The following is a 17,069-nucleotide window of genomic DNA, read 5'->3' as shown; positions in this document are numbered from 1 at the left end:
ATAAACATATTTAATAATGATCTCTTTCCTAGCTTGATGACTGGACATTTTTGCTTTCTTTATGTTCTAAATAGAGATGGCTAGAAAGGGCAATGGGTCATATTAAATTGTGCAGAAATGCAGGAAATTAGCTTTATATGCCCCCAAAAATGGGAGGACCCCCAGACCCCCCACCAATTTATTCCCCCCCACTTCTAAAACCAAAGTTGCGTCCCTGGTTTTGGTTGAAAGACTTTTGAGACCAAGTTCTGCCATGTAAAACCAAAGAGCATCATGTTAGGGAAGCAATGCCTGCTTGTTTGGGCTTGGGCTTTGCAATTTCTCCTCCATCAGCTCCTCCATCTTCTCCAACCACACTGTCCTCTTTCCATCCTCCTTGCCACAGACCCTCTATCCAGTGGACAACACTGTCATCCCAGTCTCCAGGAAGCAGCAGTAAGAGGTAGCCCACCCCGATGATAGCTGCTGCAGCCACTCTGACCTGGCTGAGCTGGGGGGCTGCAGCGACATAGAAATCCACTGCTGCAGAGAGATACAGTAGGGGGTCAGGTATAGTGGAATGCTGTTAGAGATTCCCACAATGACTTCAGGAAAACCTGTATGAAGATCTCTAATGACACCGTTGTTTAGCTTGATTTATCGTTTAGAGTTTTATAAGCAGATAAATATCATTGTTCTTTCTGTACCTGAATTAGCTGGGATGCTCAGTAACATTCCAAGAGAAATAAGGGAGGGGTAGGCAAGCACACTTCCTAGATTCACCAAGACATTGAAAGCTGATGGTGAGACAGGAGGGACAAGAGTGAAGGAAATGTTAAAAACAGAGTTATTCAAATTAACAAATTTAATATCTGCATGTGTAGGCCATCATTGTAAATATGAATTTGTTCATAACTGACTTGCCTAGTTAAATAAAATAAAAAAATAGAATATATGTACAGAAATTAGCGGGGGAGTGTTACCGAGGAGCAGGGAGGCCATCACGCACAATGCGTCCCAGGGGATGTACTGGATTGGAGGCCAGTACTCCACATGTGTGAGGTAAAGTATCACACACACCCAGGAGTGGAGGACACAGCAGCATAACCCCACACAGGACAGCAGAACACTGGCCGTACCTGGCTGCACCTCTCCCACTCGCTTTCTAAACAACACCTTAAAGAATAAAAACTTACGTGAATACTTTGTGCTTATGTCTGCCCACCACAACAGTTAAGATTTTGATTTAGGAAGGAGACCTAAAGACGAACTCCAGCTATTTTTAAACGTTTTCTGTTGAAAAACAATATCCCACGCATACAGTTGAAGTCGGAAGTTTACATACACCTTAGCCAAATACATTTAAACTCAGTTTTTCACAATTCCTGACATTTAATCATAGTAAAAATTCCCTGTCTTAGGTCAGTGAGGATCACCACTTTCTTTTAAGAATGTGAAATGTCAGAATAATAGTAGGGAATGATTTATTTCAGCTTTTATTTCTTTCATCACATTCCCAGTGGGTCAGAAGTTTACATACACTCAATTAGTATTTGGTAGCATTGCCTTTAAATTGTTTAACTTGGGTCAAATGTTTCGGGTAGCCTTCCACAAGCTTCCCACAATAAGTTGGGTGAATTTTGGCCCATTCCTCCTGACAGAGCTGGTGTAACTGAGTCAGGTTTGTAGGCCTCCTTGCTCGCACACGCTTTTTCAGTTCTGCCCACAAATTTTCTATAGGATTGAGGTCAGGGCTTTGTGATGGCCACTCCAATACCTTGACTTTGTTGTCCTTAAGCCATTTTGCCACAACTTTGGAAGTATGCTTGGGGTCATTGTCCATTTGGAAGACCCATTTGCGACCAAGCTTTAACTTCCTGACTGATGTCTCGAGATGTTTCTTCAATATATTCACATAATTTTCCCTTCCTCATGATGCCATCTATTTTGTGAAGTGCACCAGTCCCTCCTGCAACAAAGCATCCTCACAACATGATGCTGCCATTTTCCAAGCTGTTTTATGGCACAGTCAACTTAGTGTATGTAAACGTCTGACCCACTGGAATTGTGATATAGTAAGTTATAAGTGAAATAATCTGTCTGTAAACAATTTCTGGAAAAATGACTTGTCATGCACAAAGTAGATGTCCTAACCGACTTGCCAAAACTATAGTTTGTTAACATGAAATTTGTGGAGTGGTTGTAAAACGAGTTTTAATGACTCCAACCTAAGTATATTTAAACTTCCGACTTCATCTGTATATACAGTAACGTAGACACACTTAAGGGTAAAAAAATATGTTTGCGCTAAATAGTGTTTTTTCGACCCAACTGCAAACTTCAAGGCGTTGGCCAATGAAGGAGTTGGTCTGATGGTGCCCTCTGATGTCATCAGCCTCCCTGCTTACTTGCGGGAGCAACAGAGAATACAAGAGGAAAAGCCCGCCTCGTGCCATGTCATGAGGACACCTGGACCACCTAATGAGATGTGCCTTTTGTTAAGTAAATCATGCGATTAATGAAGGGAAACGGAGAATGGAGTAGGACTTTAATGGCGATGACCTTGTACAGGGCAGTGGTTGAAGCTGAGCCTACTGCCAGGGCCACCCCTGTGATTGAGTCGCTATGGAAACCATCAGCATACGCCATCATGACGATTCCTGTGATGGAGAGAATTACAGCCACTATCTGATAGAGAAAAAAGACACAGGAAGACATCACAGCTCAACACTGATACAAGGAACACTTTGGCTATTATTGATTTGCTCAGCCATAAACATCACCTTTTAAAGGTTAGGTACACATTAATGAATTGACTCAAACTCATCAAAGTCAAACCCTACATATGTAGTTGGTCAACAATTACCAGGTGAGAGCTTGGCTGGGGTGCATTCAGTTCGGTTGAACATTTGCTACATTGTGTGACGGTTTGTACTGAACGACCCGTTTCCCGCACTGTTCTTTAACAGCCTTTTGAGGTGTGTTTGCCCTCCGGTTGGTAACACTTGACTTGGATAGTCCATTTGTAGATGCTCTACAGACTACTGTATCTGCAGACTCTACAGTAACATTTCAACTGTCAATGTACTAACCCAAACGCTAACCCTAACCTTAACCCTTAACCTTAACCTGACCCTAACCTTAACCCTTAACCTAACCTTAACCCTTAACCTTACCCTAACCTTAACCCTTACCCTAACCTTAACCTTAACCCTTATCCTAACCCTTATTCTAAACCTAACCATAACCATAGTCCTAGCAAGCAGTTGCTGATCAACAGATAGTTTGTTGACAGTATGACCATCTGTAGACCATCTACTGATGGAAAATCCAGACTATCCAAATAAAGTGTGACCCTCCTGTTTGGTGGGTGGGTGTGGCCTGACCAATATGGCTTTGACCATTATACATCTCAAAACTTGTGCAGCACACCATACACAATCACTCTCTGGGCTGCCATAATCACAACGTTCCTCAACTGGTCGTTTAATACAGTACCGTTTCCTTTGAATTAAACAACAAACACCGCTCTCTCAAGGGAAATCTATACATTTGAGAATTTTTTTATGGAAGCTTTGGTGTGAGTATCTGGATGCTTAAATGAGTATCTACATTTGTAGATGTTCTGTGTTACACTGTCCATCCACCCCCTTCCCCCTTTATCTAGCGCTAACAGAGGAGATGTTCTTACCCGTACACCCATGAACCGGTCGTTGAGTCCGATCCAGGATAGGAGGAAGATGAAGCCCTGGCTACAGCAGAGAATGGCGCTGGCGTCACCTGCTGAGATGCGACAAAGGGCCAGCAGGTACAGGTAGCCTGAGAGACTCCACAGCACGGAGAACGGTGCTGCACCCTTCAGGAGCACTCTCACTGTCATGTCCTCCTCCACCAGGAAGCCACTGCACTGCCTGGGACACAGGAAGACAGAGGCGCCTGGTGACCTGGTGAACCTTTCTACCAATCCTCTGGATAAACAGCAGGGTTGTTTTTAAGATGTTTGTTTAGCTGCTAGCCTCATGCAGATTAAAGCACAAAGCAGCTTGTCTTAAATATCTTGTCTGATACAGAAGGTTTGTGGCAATAGGTTTTCTATATTCCCTAAAAAGAAAACCATTCATTTAGTAATTTGACAAATCTAAAGTTACTGTAAATCCTTATATTACACTCTATCCAAAATAGAGAATCAATCTAGATGAGTGTAATAACAAAAACAAGAGGTGATCATGACTTCCTGCCACACATAGCCCTGTCAACCTTCTCTCAACCTGAAATGGGCCCAACACCTGTCTGTCAGAGGACTGTTTAGCTTTTGTTTCACCTGAAGCACGCTGTGGGCCACTGTCTCTGCTCTGCCCCTAGCAGATGTCCCAGGTAGTAGAGGGGGAAGAGGAGGAGGTTCCATGTACTGCAGAACCAAATAGTGAAGAAGGGGGCATGGAGCTGCTCCAGAGACTGCTTGGCACTGTGTGTGCCCACTGCCCACGCCAGGGCCACACAGCACCCAAGGACCAGCCCCCACGCAGCTCGACACATGGCTCTCAGCGGGCAGCGGGCACAGCGGCTCTTACTATCCTCTCTCTTCTCCTCCACACAATCTTCTGCCTGCCCTCCACCCTTCCCTCCACCCTTCCCCCCACCCTGCCCTCCATCCTGCCCATCTTCAGCCGCGGGCTGGGGTCCCCTCTGTCTTTCAGCATGCTCTATATGCCAAAGGCAAAAAGAGAGAAAATATTATCCTGTAGAAAACAGAAACATGACAGATGCATAAAGATATCATTCTCATATGGGAAAGGGTAATATAAGAATATAGCCCATATTACAATTTTACTTCCAAGTTGCCTATTTTTTGGTGGATCTTCAAGATATCATCGAATTATTCCCACAACCTGAGGTGTCAGTTTTTTTCTCATATTGAAGAAATATACCGTTGAAGTCGGAAGTTTACATGCACCTTAGCCAAATACATTTAAACTCAGTTTTTCACAATTCCTGACATTTAATCCTAGAAAAATTCCCTGTCTTAGGTCAGTGAGGATCACCACTTTATTTTAAGAATGTGAAATGTCAGAATAATAGTAGGGAATGATTTATTTCAGCTTTTATTTCTTTCATCACATTCCCAGTGGGTCAGAAGTTTACATACACTCAACTAGTATTTAGTAGCATTGCCTTTAAATTGTTTAACTTGGGTCAAACGTTTCGGGTAGCCTTCCACAAGCTTCACACAATAAATTGGGTGACTTTTGGCCCATTCCTCCTGACAGAGCTGGTGTAACTGAGCAGGTTTGTAGGCCTCCTTGCTCGTACATGCTTTTTCAGTTCTATCCACAAATTTTCTATAGGATTGAGGTCAGGGCTTTGTGATGGCCACTCCAATACCTTGACTTTGTTGTCCTTAAGCCATTTTGCCACAACTTTGGAAGTATGCTTGGGTTCACTGTCCAGTTGGAAGACCCATTTGCGACCAAGCTTGAACTTCCTGACTGATGTCTTGAGATGTTGCTTCAATATATCCACATAATTTCCCTTACCCATGATGCCATCTATTTTGTGAAGTGCACCAGTCCCTCCTGCAGCAAAGCACCCCCACAACATGATGCTGCCACCCTCGTGCTTCACGGTTGGGATTGTGTTCTTCGGCTTGCAAGCTTCCCCCTTTTGCCCCCAAACATAATGATGGTCATTTTGGCCAAACAGTTCTATTTTTGTTTCATCAAACCAGAGGACATTTCTCCAAAAAGTACGGTCTTTGTCCCCATGTGCAGTTGCAAACCGTAGGCTGGATTTTTATGGTGGTTTTGGAGCAGTGGCTTCTGACATGCTGAGCGGCCTTTCAGGTTATGTCGATATAGGACTCGTTTTACTGTGGATATAGATACTTTTGTACCTGTTTCCTCCAGTATCTTCACAAGGTCCTTTGCTGTTGTTCTGGGTTTGATTTGCACTTTTCGCACCAAAGTACGTTCATCTCTAGGAGACAGAACACGTCTCCTTCCTGAACGGTATGACAGTGGCGTGGTCCCATGGTGCCAAGCAAAGAGACACTGAGTTTGAAGGTAGGCCTTGAAATATATCCACAGGTACACCTCCAATTGACTCAAATGATGTCAATTAGCCTATCAGAAGTTTCTAAAGCCATGACATGATTTTCTAAATTTTTCCAAGCTTTTTAAAGGCATGGTCAACTTAGTAAGCTTTTGTCCCACTGGAATTGTGATACAGTGAATTATAATTGAAAAAATATGTCTGTAAACAATTGTTGGAAAAATGACTTGTGTCATGCACAAAGTAGATGTCCTAACCGACTTGCCAAAACTATAGTTTGTGAACATGAAATGTGTGGAGTGGTTGAAAAACTAGTTTTAATGTCTCCAACGTAAGTGTATGTAAACTTCCGACTTCAACTGTATATGACATTATCTACAAGCACTGAAATGTATAGATAATATCTTAATATGCAGTATTACATGTCACTGTGATTTGTCACACCTGACCTACACATAAATGAATGCACATAACGTTAGATTTATGCCTAAAACTAGAAGAAAGCTATGAAATATACTTACCCTGTGGAGTGGGCAGCAGAAAGACAGCAGGACCAGGGGAGGGCGAGGGAGACACTTTGGCTGTTTGTTTGTTCATGGCTATCTCTAGTGTCGGCTCTTCTCTGGACACTGAATCCTTCTACAGCCATGGGCTCTGGGTGGTAAGCCGTTGATGTGTATGGAGAATTAAGTTGCTTAAACTCAGCCAACCCAGAATGATCTGTGATTACTATGATTACTCCCCCTGCTCACAGACCATCTAATACCAGGAGGTTGCTTGAAGCCGCTAACAGAACTGCAGACGTGTGTTTAGTGAGACGTGTTTACATATTGCCCTCTGAAATGTGTGTAAGTGACATGGAATACTGTATACCTGTAATTTTTCATTGCAGTAAAGCGTTGACTTATTTACATGGTTTGGTGTGTCTGATGTAGAGAACACTATACACTGGGTGGTTTGAGCCCTGAATGCTGATTGGCTGACAGCCGTGGTATATCAGCCATTTTTACTGGGTGGTTCGAGCCCAGGAATGCTGATTGTCAACATTGCCAAACTTTGGTATATTAGACAGTATACCACCAGTATACCACCGGTATACAACATTTATTTTTACTGCTCTAATTACATTGGTAAGCAGTTTATTATAGCAATAAGGCACCTCGGGGGTTTGTGGTATATGGCCAATATACCACGGCTAAGGGCTGTATCCAGGCATTGCGCCGTGCAAAGAACTGCCCTTAGCCGTGGTACATTGGCCATGTACCACACATCTTCAGGCCTTATTGCTTAATTATAAAACATGTTTTGCTATGAAGACGTGATGTTCCCTGATGCCAGTTCAGCTCCATGGACAGTTCCCCTCAATGCACTGCAGTGCATGGATGAATGCCCAGTCTTAGAAGTATATGAGTTGTTTTTATTTGGTCCAAAACATACATACATACCACAGAAAAACACAATTCTTTGAATATGATGAACTGAGTACTACCGAACTCCGTTTGATGGAGTAGTTTAGGGGAGAGTTTATCCGCAAACCAATAAACCCCTTTATACTGAATGTGTTCATTAACCCCACTTGGTTTTATGTGTGAAGTACAGAGTGAATGGTTAATTAAGCTACGTGTGAAATGATATGACTCATACACATGGCTGGATATCTACATACATTACAGTACAGGTACCACAGTACAGGTACTACACTGATAAAACCACTAAAATACAACACTAAAATGCCTGTAATAGTGAGAGAAATCAACATCATATAAAGCTGTTAACATTTTTTATTGATGGTTCTTCCTATGAGGTATTCCAGTTTCTTCTTTGCTTTGGTCATCAGCCTTTCAATCTGGACAGCCATCAACAGCTTTGCTCCATTGAACTTTGCAGTCCCTCATTCCTCGTCTTTCTTCTGCTGGGGGAATGTACTCAGCCTCAAGGGTAACATGCGTTCTGGCGATTCACAAAACACATACAATAAATATGGCTGCTGGGTGACTGTCACAGATGACAACAGTGAATGATGGCACATGAACTGAGGCAGTGAACTCTTGTGCTGAAGTAATGTCATAATTAGAATCATTCCATTCAGTCACGGGATCATCTGATTCATCTACACTTGTTTGAACTTCATTGACATACAACCGCGGGTGCCTTTATGCTAGCGCTATCCAATACTGGTGATAGTCTGCTCTCTATAAAGACCAGAGTTCAACAGCCCTCCAATGAACGGGCACTTCACATCATATTTATGTCTACTGTACGTTAGGGTCTATAAGTCTGTCGGATAGAAGCTCACCTTCACTCTCCCACCGGGAGACCTCTGCAGATCATAGAGGAAACACGAAAACAGCACAAGGTCACGAGGCAGTTCAAAATTACTTTAAAATGTGCATAACACAGACTATGTTTCATTAAAGCTGAACACTGCGGTGTATGCTACTAATACGTATTTAAAAATGATATCCTATAATGTTTTACTCACACATCTGCTCATGTAACGGGGTTGATTTTGTAGAAGGGAAAAGAGTTGAAAGATTACATTAGTAACATTGAATAGCAACCTTGAATGAGTAGAGAGAGAGACATTGCACCATCATCACATCAGTTCTACTTTGACAGTTTATTAGATATGGTAAATCCTATTATTCATTAGGTAACACTATTACTTTACCTTGGGGTTTGGGGTTCATGAGGATCAAGGGGAGCTCCACCTGTACGTCACTGGCTGTGAGACCTCCCAACAAGCTGAATGGGAGTAAAGAACATAATTGGTTAGCATTTAATATTTTCCTCAATTTCAATGTAAAACATGGCATTGGCTTACAGGCAAACATGTATTTAATCTAATACTTACCCTCCTGAAGACACCATCAAGTTGACCTTGATCTTGTAGGAGACCAAGATTCCCAACACTTCTTTATCCATACCGTCCCTCATACTGATGAGGAGAAAGGAGAAGACAGAGATGGACTCAGGTTGTTTGTGTCTAGATTTGAATGTGAAAATAATGTAGACTGCCACTCACATAGTGTTGGAGGCTAGGTTTGTGTCCTCATCCTTCAGTCTGCCGTCCAGCGCCAGACCGCGCTTCTCCTTGTTGTCGGCCAGTAGGGGGGTGATGGTGAGGGATTTATCAAATGTGCTATTGGCATCTATTGTCTCTCTGTAAGAGAAGGTTGGAGATGTTAGTGGATCAGGAGAAGAGCACTTCTTAGAAGATGATGAGGAGAGGGTTGGTTTCTGTCTACTCACCCAAACTCTTGACAAAGTACGGTTTTGGTGTATTTGTCCGCAGAGTAGAGCACCACATCTGTAGTCTGGTCAACTGGAGGAAAGAGCCCACTGTTATAAACTTAAGTATAGTATTTTAGTTCTAACATTCAGAGTCAGCGGTGATAGACTTACCGGTGACTTTAATTTTTGTCACTGTTTTGGTGGTTTCATTCTTGACTTTGACGTTGACATTGATCGGATCTCCATGGTAATAGATCTGATATCAATATAAGAAAAACAATTATACTGTTTGCAACCCCTTTTTCTTATGTATTCTAATATAGCTGTTACAGTATATGCGCTGTAGAAACCGGTGAGAATTTCTGTTTAACACACCTCCTTATCCAGAGAGGCCTCCAGGTGGACAGGCTTGTCAGACATCATGAAGCTCTTGCAGATGTCAGCCTTGGGACCAGGAGCACCAGTTGCATCTGGGGCAAACTGGATCTTACGGACGATCAGACGGGCAGTGTCTCTACAAGGATGGAGGGAAAAGTGGCAAAGAGAAGGAGGGAGGGAGGGAGGGAGGGAGGGAGGGAGGGAGGGAGGGAGGGAAAAAGTGTCAGAAAGAAACAATTGTTTTTACATGTAGAGAATTTCCATGTCTTATTGTGTAAAGTATTTCAATAAAAGAAGACAAGTATTTGGACAGCCACTCACTTCTTGTCAAGTTTCTCTTCTGGGTCTGCCACATCTGAAATGTAGGTCTTCACTTCAAAGTCCACACCGCAAGCCTAGGTATACACAAAAGGCCAATGTAAATATCATGAATCATTGAATTTAATATATCTGGGGTAAAAAATATATATATAAATAGCAAGGCAAGAACCTACCTTTCCAGCATCATCTGGTCCTGGCTGGAGTGTGACAGAGCAGGGAAGGTTTATGGGAATGTCGAAAGTGAAGGCATGGCCCTGCTCTCCTGCCTTCTTGAGCAGGCAGTCATGCATGGGAGTGAGGGTGGGTTTGTGGTCAGCAGCAGGGTACAACTGGAGGTGCTTGAACCAGATGTCTTTCCTGAAGGACAGTCCAATGACATCCAGGTCCTCACGGCCATAACGGAAAGCACAGGCCAGCTGCACAAACACTAGAGACCAGGATAAACATTAGAGACCAGGATAAACGCTAGAGACCAGGATAAACATTAGAGACCAGAATAAACACTAGAGACCAGGTTAAACAATAGAGACCAGGTTAAACAATAGAGACCAGGATAAACACTAGAGACCAGGATAAACAATAGAGACCAGGTTAAACAATAGAGACCAGGATAAACACTAGAGACCAGGATAAACACTAGAGACCAGGATAAACACTAGAGACCAGGATAAACATTAGAGACCAGAATAAACACTAGAGACCAGGTTAAACAATAGAGACCAGGTTAAACAATAGAGACCAGGATAAACACTAGAGACCAGGATAAACACTAGAGACCAGGATAAACACTAGAGACCAGGATAAACATTAGAGACCAGGATAAACACTAGAGACCAGGATAAACACTAGAGACCAGAATAAACGCTAGAGACCAGGATAAACATTAGAGACCAGGATAAACATTAGAGACCAGAATAAACACTAGAGACATTTACATTTACATTTACATTTAAGTCATTTAGCAGACGCTCTTATCCAGAGCGACTTACAAGATAAACACTAGAGACCAGGATAAACACTAGAGACCAGGATAAACATTAGAGACCAGGATAAACATTAGAGACCAGAATAAACACTAGAGACCAGGATAAACACTAGAGACCAGGATAAACACTAGAGACCAGGATAAACATTAGAGACCAGGATAAACATTAGAGACCAGGATAAACATTAGAGACCAGGATAAACACTAGAGACCAGGATAAACACTAGAGACCAGGATAAACATTAGAGACCAGGATAAACATTAGCCAGTGTATAATCATTCCGCAGGACCACTAACATTAGCAACTTATCTGTAAAAAATAGTATTGTAAAAGAATGTGTACCTTTCTTGCCTCCAAGGTCTGCAGGATCAATTTTCACCACTCCCTCTGTAACAACGATGGATAGAGATTTTAGAGATTTCCCCTCAACACAAATATCTAAACTTACGATGCAGAAGTGCCAAGTATAAAAGTAAGAGTTACCGATGGAGTCCACATTCTGAACATGGTCGACGTAGTCTCTCTTTCCCAGGTAAAGGGTAAGCTGAAGAAAAGAAGAATAAAATGATCAAACAGAATGTTTCTGGAGCTCTATCACATTTATCACAAATAGGTGATGGTCTGTATTTCTATGGGGCAAGTATTAGAGAGACAGAAAAGTTTTCACTTACTGCGCCATTCCCAGAGGTTTTTTTGTATACCCTAAGAAAATATCAAACTAAACGGTAAGCAGTGTTTAAAACATTTCTCTGTCTTTTGTGACCAAAGTGGCACATTCTGCAAGGATTAAACACTCAATGTTAATTTCAAGTAGTGAAAAAACAAAGGTTTATCGGAAGACAAATTATCAATCAACAGTCAATCAAATGTGCGAAGGTATGCAAATTATAATGACACAACCCGATATAAACATATTATTTATACAAAATTATGATAACTGACATGTTTTGTCCAAAATGCTTCCTAATCCCGAGAGAGTTTGGAAATGTGTTTGTCAGACCATACTGAGGGCAGAAGGTATCAGTCAGGGTCGTACATTGTCTTACATGAGCAGATCTGAGGAATTAACCCTTGAGTGTAATATTACCTAACTGACTGGATTTGACTCGGGCTGTAAGCCCCGCTGCATAAGTGACCATTCACCACGTAGTACTTGTGGTATTCAAGGGTGCTCAAGTCAAAGCTGCAGCCTTGCCTGCCTCTCTCTCGAATCCTGTTGAACTGACTGGAGCCCTCCTCTCAGTAGTCCTCAGGGAAACAAACCTATTATTGACTTTCACTAGCACCTTATGGCAACTCAACTCGTGCAACTCAACTCGTGCAACTCAACCCATGCAACTCAACCCATGCAACTCAACCCATGCAACTCAACCCATGCAACTCAACCCATGCAACTCAACCCATGCAACTCAACCCATGCAACTCAACCCATGCTGTTCAAACCTACAGAAGAAGGCACAGTGATGCCGAAATGTTGGTAAATACCCAATAAATTACTGGGAGTTTATATATGGAGTGTGCTACTCTATTTTGATAGTTTAAAACTTACAGAAGAAACAATGCTCTCCTTATGGGAGATGAAAACTTTGACTTAAGGCTAATGTCACTAACAAAATCCTTTGTGAATGACAACACTTCATGGTATTAATATCCATGTGCTGAGAGTTGGAGAGGACTCATGTTATTTCCTGTGTTATTTCCTGACATACTCAGCAGTCCTCTGAGTATTAAAGGGATTTCTTGACGTTTTTGTTAGATACATTTTCTTATTCTGCACCATTTAACAGATACCATCAAGTAGGGTTATAACAGATAGGCCTACATGAGATAGATGGGTACACGCTTATAAGAAAAGGTGCTATCTAGAACCTAAAAGGGATCTTCAGCTGGCCCCATTGGATGACCCTTTGAAGAACCCTGTTTGGTTCCAGGTAGAACCCTTTCAGTTTCTATGTAGAACCCTTTCCACAGAGGGTTCTCCATGTAACCAAAAAGGGTTCTCATATGGGGACAGCTGAAGAACCCTTTTGGAAACCTTTTTTCTAAGAGTGTATACAAAATAGAGGAGTGTTGCTACCGCTCAGTAGAAAAGGTTTCTAAGTGGAATTCTTCCCATGTGCGTTTCTAAAGCATAGTGAAGACGAAGAGGTGCATCTAAGGACATCTACTCTGTGACACCTGAGATAGTCAAAGCTAGATGTAGTGGGTGAGAGAACAGGTTAATTCAATAGATCCATCAGCCTCTGTGCTCTCTACAGATTAAGAGGATCTTTGGGTCAAGGTGTCCTCAAATGGTCTGAAACACTTGCAAACAGCCAATTACATTGGCCGAACAAACAAAAGAAAGTTTTACTAGTAACATAGTAATATAACCATGTATGACATTCAATAACATTGCAATAGTATCAACATGTAGTCTAATTGAAAATCAGGTGGGGGCTTACTTTGACATTTTTCAGCAATTTCAGGAATTCTTTCTGTGGACAAAACAAAACGTGTGAGTTCATGAAAATTACAACAAAAAGTGAATCTCAATCACTATCAGGCATAACCCCTGATTCACCAATGAGTTATGGATGAAAGGATGCTGTATCTGTGTTGAGTGACAGGGAATAATCTGGTGGAATGAGATTACAGCATCACTGTTAGTTGCCCTGAGCCAAATCTTGGCTGGGGTTTAGCTTTTCAAAGTACTGCTGCTATTGACAACGCTCATCTAATAGACTGCAGAGGCACAGAGACCCTAACCTGGGAAGGATTTACAAGGTAGCACATTCTTATGTAATACTCCATTCTAAATGGAGGGGTTTCATCCTCACGTCCCTGGTGGGTCACACATATTGACCAAGGCTTCCCAAAAGCATTCACAAGGTCACAGGGTCACAAGGTGTCTTAGTTTCCTGAAAAATGTACAGTGGATAGATGAAGATAATAAAACGAGATCATAACAGTATCAATACTCATAAAAGGAATAAAAAAAGAATAAGAATTCTCATTTTAGTCTAACTGAAAAATAAGTTTAAATCCACTATTGACATTTCTCTTGTTTGTATTTTGTGACTGTATCACTTTCTATCCTCAACAATGTTGCTGTCCATGGTCCAGATCTCAATACTCGACCGGTATTCAATAAATTACAGTGGATTCCTGGATAGTGCTTCCAGAAGTGTCCCAAATGGATACGCCTTGCACAGGAGGTTGGTGGCATCTTAATTGGGTAGGATGGGCTCATTGTAATGGCTGGAGCGGAATGAGTGAAATGGTATCAAATGCATCAAACACATGGTTTCGTCCTCCCCTCAGCAACCTCCACAGACACCATGGTATTGATGACCATTGAGAGCGGCCTTCTTGAGTTGCATTTGGAAAGTGTTACAAAGACTACCTGTATAGTTTACAGGTAGTAGTTGACTATATTTCAGTAGTAAGAAGTTAAGACTGGATTGTCAGCAGTCAGCTGTCTTTATCAGAGAGATCTGTTCCACAATGTAATAGCAGCACATTTCTCCTACAGATGGCAGACACTGCCAGTGGGCTACCAGACACTGTCAGTAGTATACCAGACACTGCCAGTAGGCGACCAAACACTGCCAGTAGCCTACCAGAAACACTGCCAGTAAGCTACCAGAAACACTGCCAGTAGGCTACCAGACACTGCCAGTAGGCACCCAGAAACACTGCCAGTTGGCTACCAGAAACCCTGCCAGTAGGCACCCAGAAACACTGCCAGTTGGCTACCAGAAACACTGCCAGTAGGCTACCAGAAACACTGCCAGTTGGCTACCAGACACTGCCAGTAGGCTACCAGACACTACCAGTTGGCTACCAGACACTGCCAGTAGGCTACCAGACACTACCAGTTGGCTACCAGACACTGCTAGTTGGCTACCAGAAACACTGCCAGTTGGCTACCAGACACTGCTAGTTGGCTACCAGAAACACTGTCAGTAGGCTACCAGACACTGCCAGTTGGCTACCAGACACTGCCAGTAGGCTACCAGACACTACCAGTTGGCTACCAGACACTGCCAGTTGGCTACCAGAAACACTGCTAGTAGGCTACCAGACACTGCCAGTAGGCTACCAGACACTGCCAGTAGGCTACCAGACACTGCCAGTAGGCTACCAGAAACACTGCCAGTAGGCTACCAGACACTGCCAGTAGGCTACCAGACACTGCCAGTAGGCTACCAGACACTGCCAGTTGGCTACCAGAAACACTGCTAGTTGGCTACCAGAAACACTGCTAGTTGGCTACCAGAAACAATGCTCGTAGACTACTGGACACTGCCAGTAGACTACCAGAAACACTGCTAGTTGGCTACCAGAAACACTGCTAGTAGACTACTGGACACTGCTAGTAGACTACCAGACACTGCCAGTAGGCTACCAGACACTGCCAGTTGGCTACCAGAAGCACTGCTAGTTGGCTACCAGAAACACTGCTAGTAGACTACTGGACACTGCCAGTAGGCTACCAGACACTGCCAGTAGGCTACCAGAAACACTGCCAGTAGGCTACCAGACACTGCCAGTTGGCTACCAGAAACACTGCCAGTAGGCTACCAGACACTGCCAGTAGGCTACCAGAAACACTGCCAGTAGGCTACCAGACACTGCCAGTTGGCTACCAGAAACACTGCTAGTTGGCTACCAGAAACAATGCTCGTAGACTACTGGACACTGCCAGTTGGCTACCAGACACTGTCAGTAGGAGACCGGACACTGCCAGTAGGCTACCGGACACTGCCAGTAGGCTACCGGACACTGCCAGTAGGAGACCGGACACTGCCAGTAGGCTACCAGACACTGCCAGTAGGCTACCGGACACTGCCAGTAGGCTACCAGACACTGCCAGTAGGAGACCGGACACTGCCAGTAGGCGACCGGACACTGCCAGTAGGCGACCAGACACTGTCAGTAGGCTACCGGACACTGCCAGTAGGCGACCGGACACTGCCAGTAGGCTACCGGACACTGCCAGTAGGCTACCGGACACTGCCAGTAGGAGACCGGACACTGCCAGTAGGCTACCAGACACTGCCAGTAGGCTACCGGACACTGCCAGTAGGCTACCAGACACTGCCAGTAGGCTACCGGACACTGCCAGTAGGCGACCGGACACTGCCGGTAGGCTATCAGACTCTGCCAGTTGGCTACCGGACACTGATTTAACCCACTGCCATTTCCAGTATCAGATATTAATGAATTAGATTGAGTAGCTATAAGCCTGAGTGTTGTACATTTTACAGCAATTACAGGAGGGATGCTATGTTACTTCTCTATCATTGACCTGAGTGACAAAAATAATCCTTACAATGTAATTCCCTTAATACCTTTTACTATCCCCTACTAAATCTGACTGACATGGGTATTAACAGGCCAGACAGGAAAGACCTAAGTGTTTAGAGGTCAGGGTTGAGCTGTTCCATGCCACTATAACATTTGAGGCTCCTAATTATGCAGTGAGTAATGTTCATTGGAGCGCAACAGTCATTATCCCAATGTCAAAATATAATTGGTTTGCTACAAGTTGAAGCATGTACCAACTTATTTTCATCTATATTACAGTGGTTTAGACAGCATCAGTACTGGTTTAAAGCCAGTTGAAAACTGTGTAGGCATTGAAAGTTTAAATTATTCTACCTATTTTGCAGTTAGGATGTCCTCTGTTGATATAATGTCCTTCTGATATTCACAGAGTAAGGCTTTGTCTCTTCCGTCATCCCTCTCACTACAAAACTGTGAAGCAAAAAGAATGGTGATCTTACCTTTCTTAAAGCTATCAGTGTTCCACTGACGTTCAAATCCCTTGAGTGTTCTGTGGTTAGAGTGCAGTCTCTGACTGTTGACATCACTCTTATAGCCGGACCTCTGACCCCTCCCCCGACTTAACTTTCTCGTTTAAGATGCTGTTGTCTGTCTCTCAATCCAATTATTCAATAAGCAAACACCTTTTTTTGACAACATATGGTTTAAAAATACCACAGCCAACTGATTTAAAACGTGCAATGCACAGTAAAGTACTCCCAGGGACAGAGACATGACCTTGATCTATGGTAAGTATAAAACAACAGTGATTCTCTAAAGCCTGTTGTTGGTCCCGTGGCTTACAGTATGCTG

General features: G+C 43.1%; 2 protein-coding genes across 2 annotated transcripts; both read right to left on the bottom strand.

The window, feature by feature from the left end:
* Positions 1 to 219: 219 nt before the first annotated feature.
* LOC129863161 (putative thiamine transporter SLC35F3) lies at positions 220 to 6,624 on the bottom strand. Its single transcript, XM_055935091.1, has 7 exons — positions 6,549 to 6,624; positions 4,301 to 4,682; positions 3,671 to 3,890; positions 2,542 to 2,667; positions 963 to 1,155; positions 687 to 776; positions 220 to 522 (listed from the first exon to the last, which is right to left on the bottom strand). Exons 1-7 carry the CDS (start codon positions 6,622 to 6,624, stop codon positions 272 to 274), a joined length of 1,338 nt encoding a protein of 445 aa, XP_055791066.1. The 3' UTR covers positions 220 to 271.
* A 1,294-nt stretch (positions 6,625 to 7,918) lies between these two features.
* LOC129863160 (arrestin-C-like) lies at positions 7,919 to 16,801 on the bottom strand. The gene is made up of 13 exons (XM_055935090.1): positions 16,718 to 16,801; positions 11,430 to 11,490; positions 11,289 to 11,333; positions 10,134 to 10,387; positions 9,961 to 10,034; positions 9,637 to 9,775; positions 9,433 to 9,517; positions 9,280 to 9,352; positions 9,053 to 9,190; positions 8,882 to 8,965; positions 8,699 to 8,772; positions 8,324 to 8,347; positions 7,919 to 7,977 (listed from the first exon to the last, which is right to left on the bottom strand). The coding sequence occupies exons 1-13, from the start codon at positions 16,799 to 16,801 to the stop codon at positions 7,919 to 7,921; spliced, it is 1,194 nt and encodes a 397-aa protein (XP_055791065.1).
* Between the last annotated feature and the right edge of the window lie 268 nt (positions 16,802 to 17,069).

This window comes from Salvelinus fontinalis, chromosome 10, assembly GCF_029448725.1.
Source record: "Salvelinus fontinalis isolate EN_2023a chromosome 10, ASM2944872v1, whole genome shotgun sequence".
Lineage (NCBI taxonomy): Eukaryota > Metazoa > Chordata > Actinopteri > Salmoniformes > Salmonidae > Salvelinus > Salvelinus fontinalis.
The sequence above is the reverse complement of the archived record's forward strand: the minus strand, read 5'-3'. Positions and strand labels throughout refer to the sequence as shown.

What these genes read in the sequence shown, in the direction of transcription:
- LOC129863160 (XM_055935090.1), bottom strand. Translation starts at nt 16,801, where the DNA reads ATGTCAACAGTCAGAGACTGCACTCTAACCACAGAACACTCAAGGGAT. An exon ending in AGACCTTGGAGGCAAGAAAG is followed by an intron (nt 10,388 to 11,288) that starts GTACACATTCTT and finishes CCTGGTCTCTAG; the next exon opens with TGTTTGTGCAGCTGGCCTGT. An exon ending in CATGAACCCCAAACCCCAAG is followed by an intron (nt 8,348 to 8,698) that starts GTAAAGTAATAG and finishes TATGATCTGCAG; the next exon opens with AGGTCTCCCGGTGGGAGAGT.
- LOC129863161 (XM_055935091.1), bottom strand. Translation starts at nt 6,624, where the DNA reads ATGAACAAACAAACAGCCAAAGTGTCTCCCTCGCCCTCCCCTGGTCCT. An exon ending in ACCGGTTCATGGGTGTACGG is followed by an intron (nt 2,668 to 3,670) that starts GTAAGAACATCT and finishes TTTCTCTATCAG; the next exon opens with ATAGTGGCTGTAATTCTCTC. An exon ending in GAGCATCCCAGCTAATTCAG is followed by an intron (nt 523 to 686) that starts GTACAGAAAGAA and finishes ATCTCTCTGCAG; the next exon opens with CAGTGGATTTCTATGTCGCT.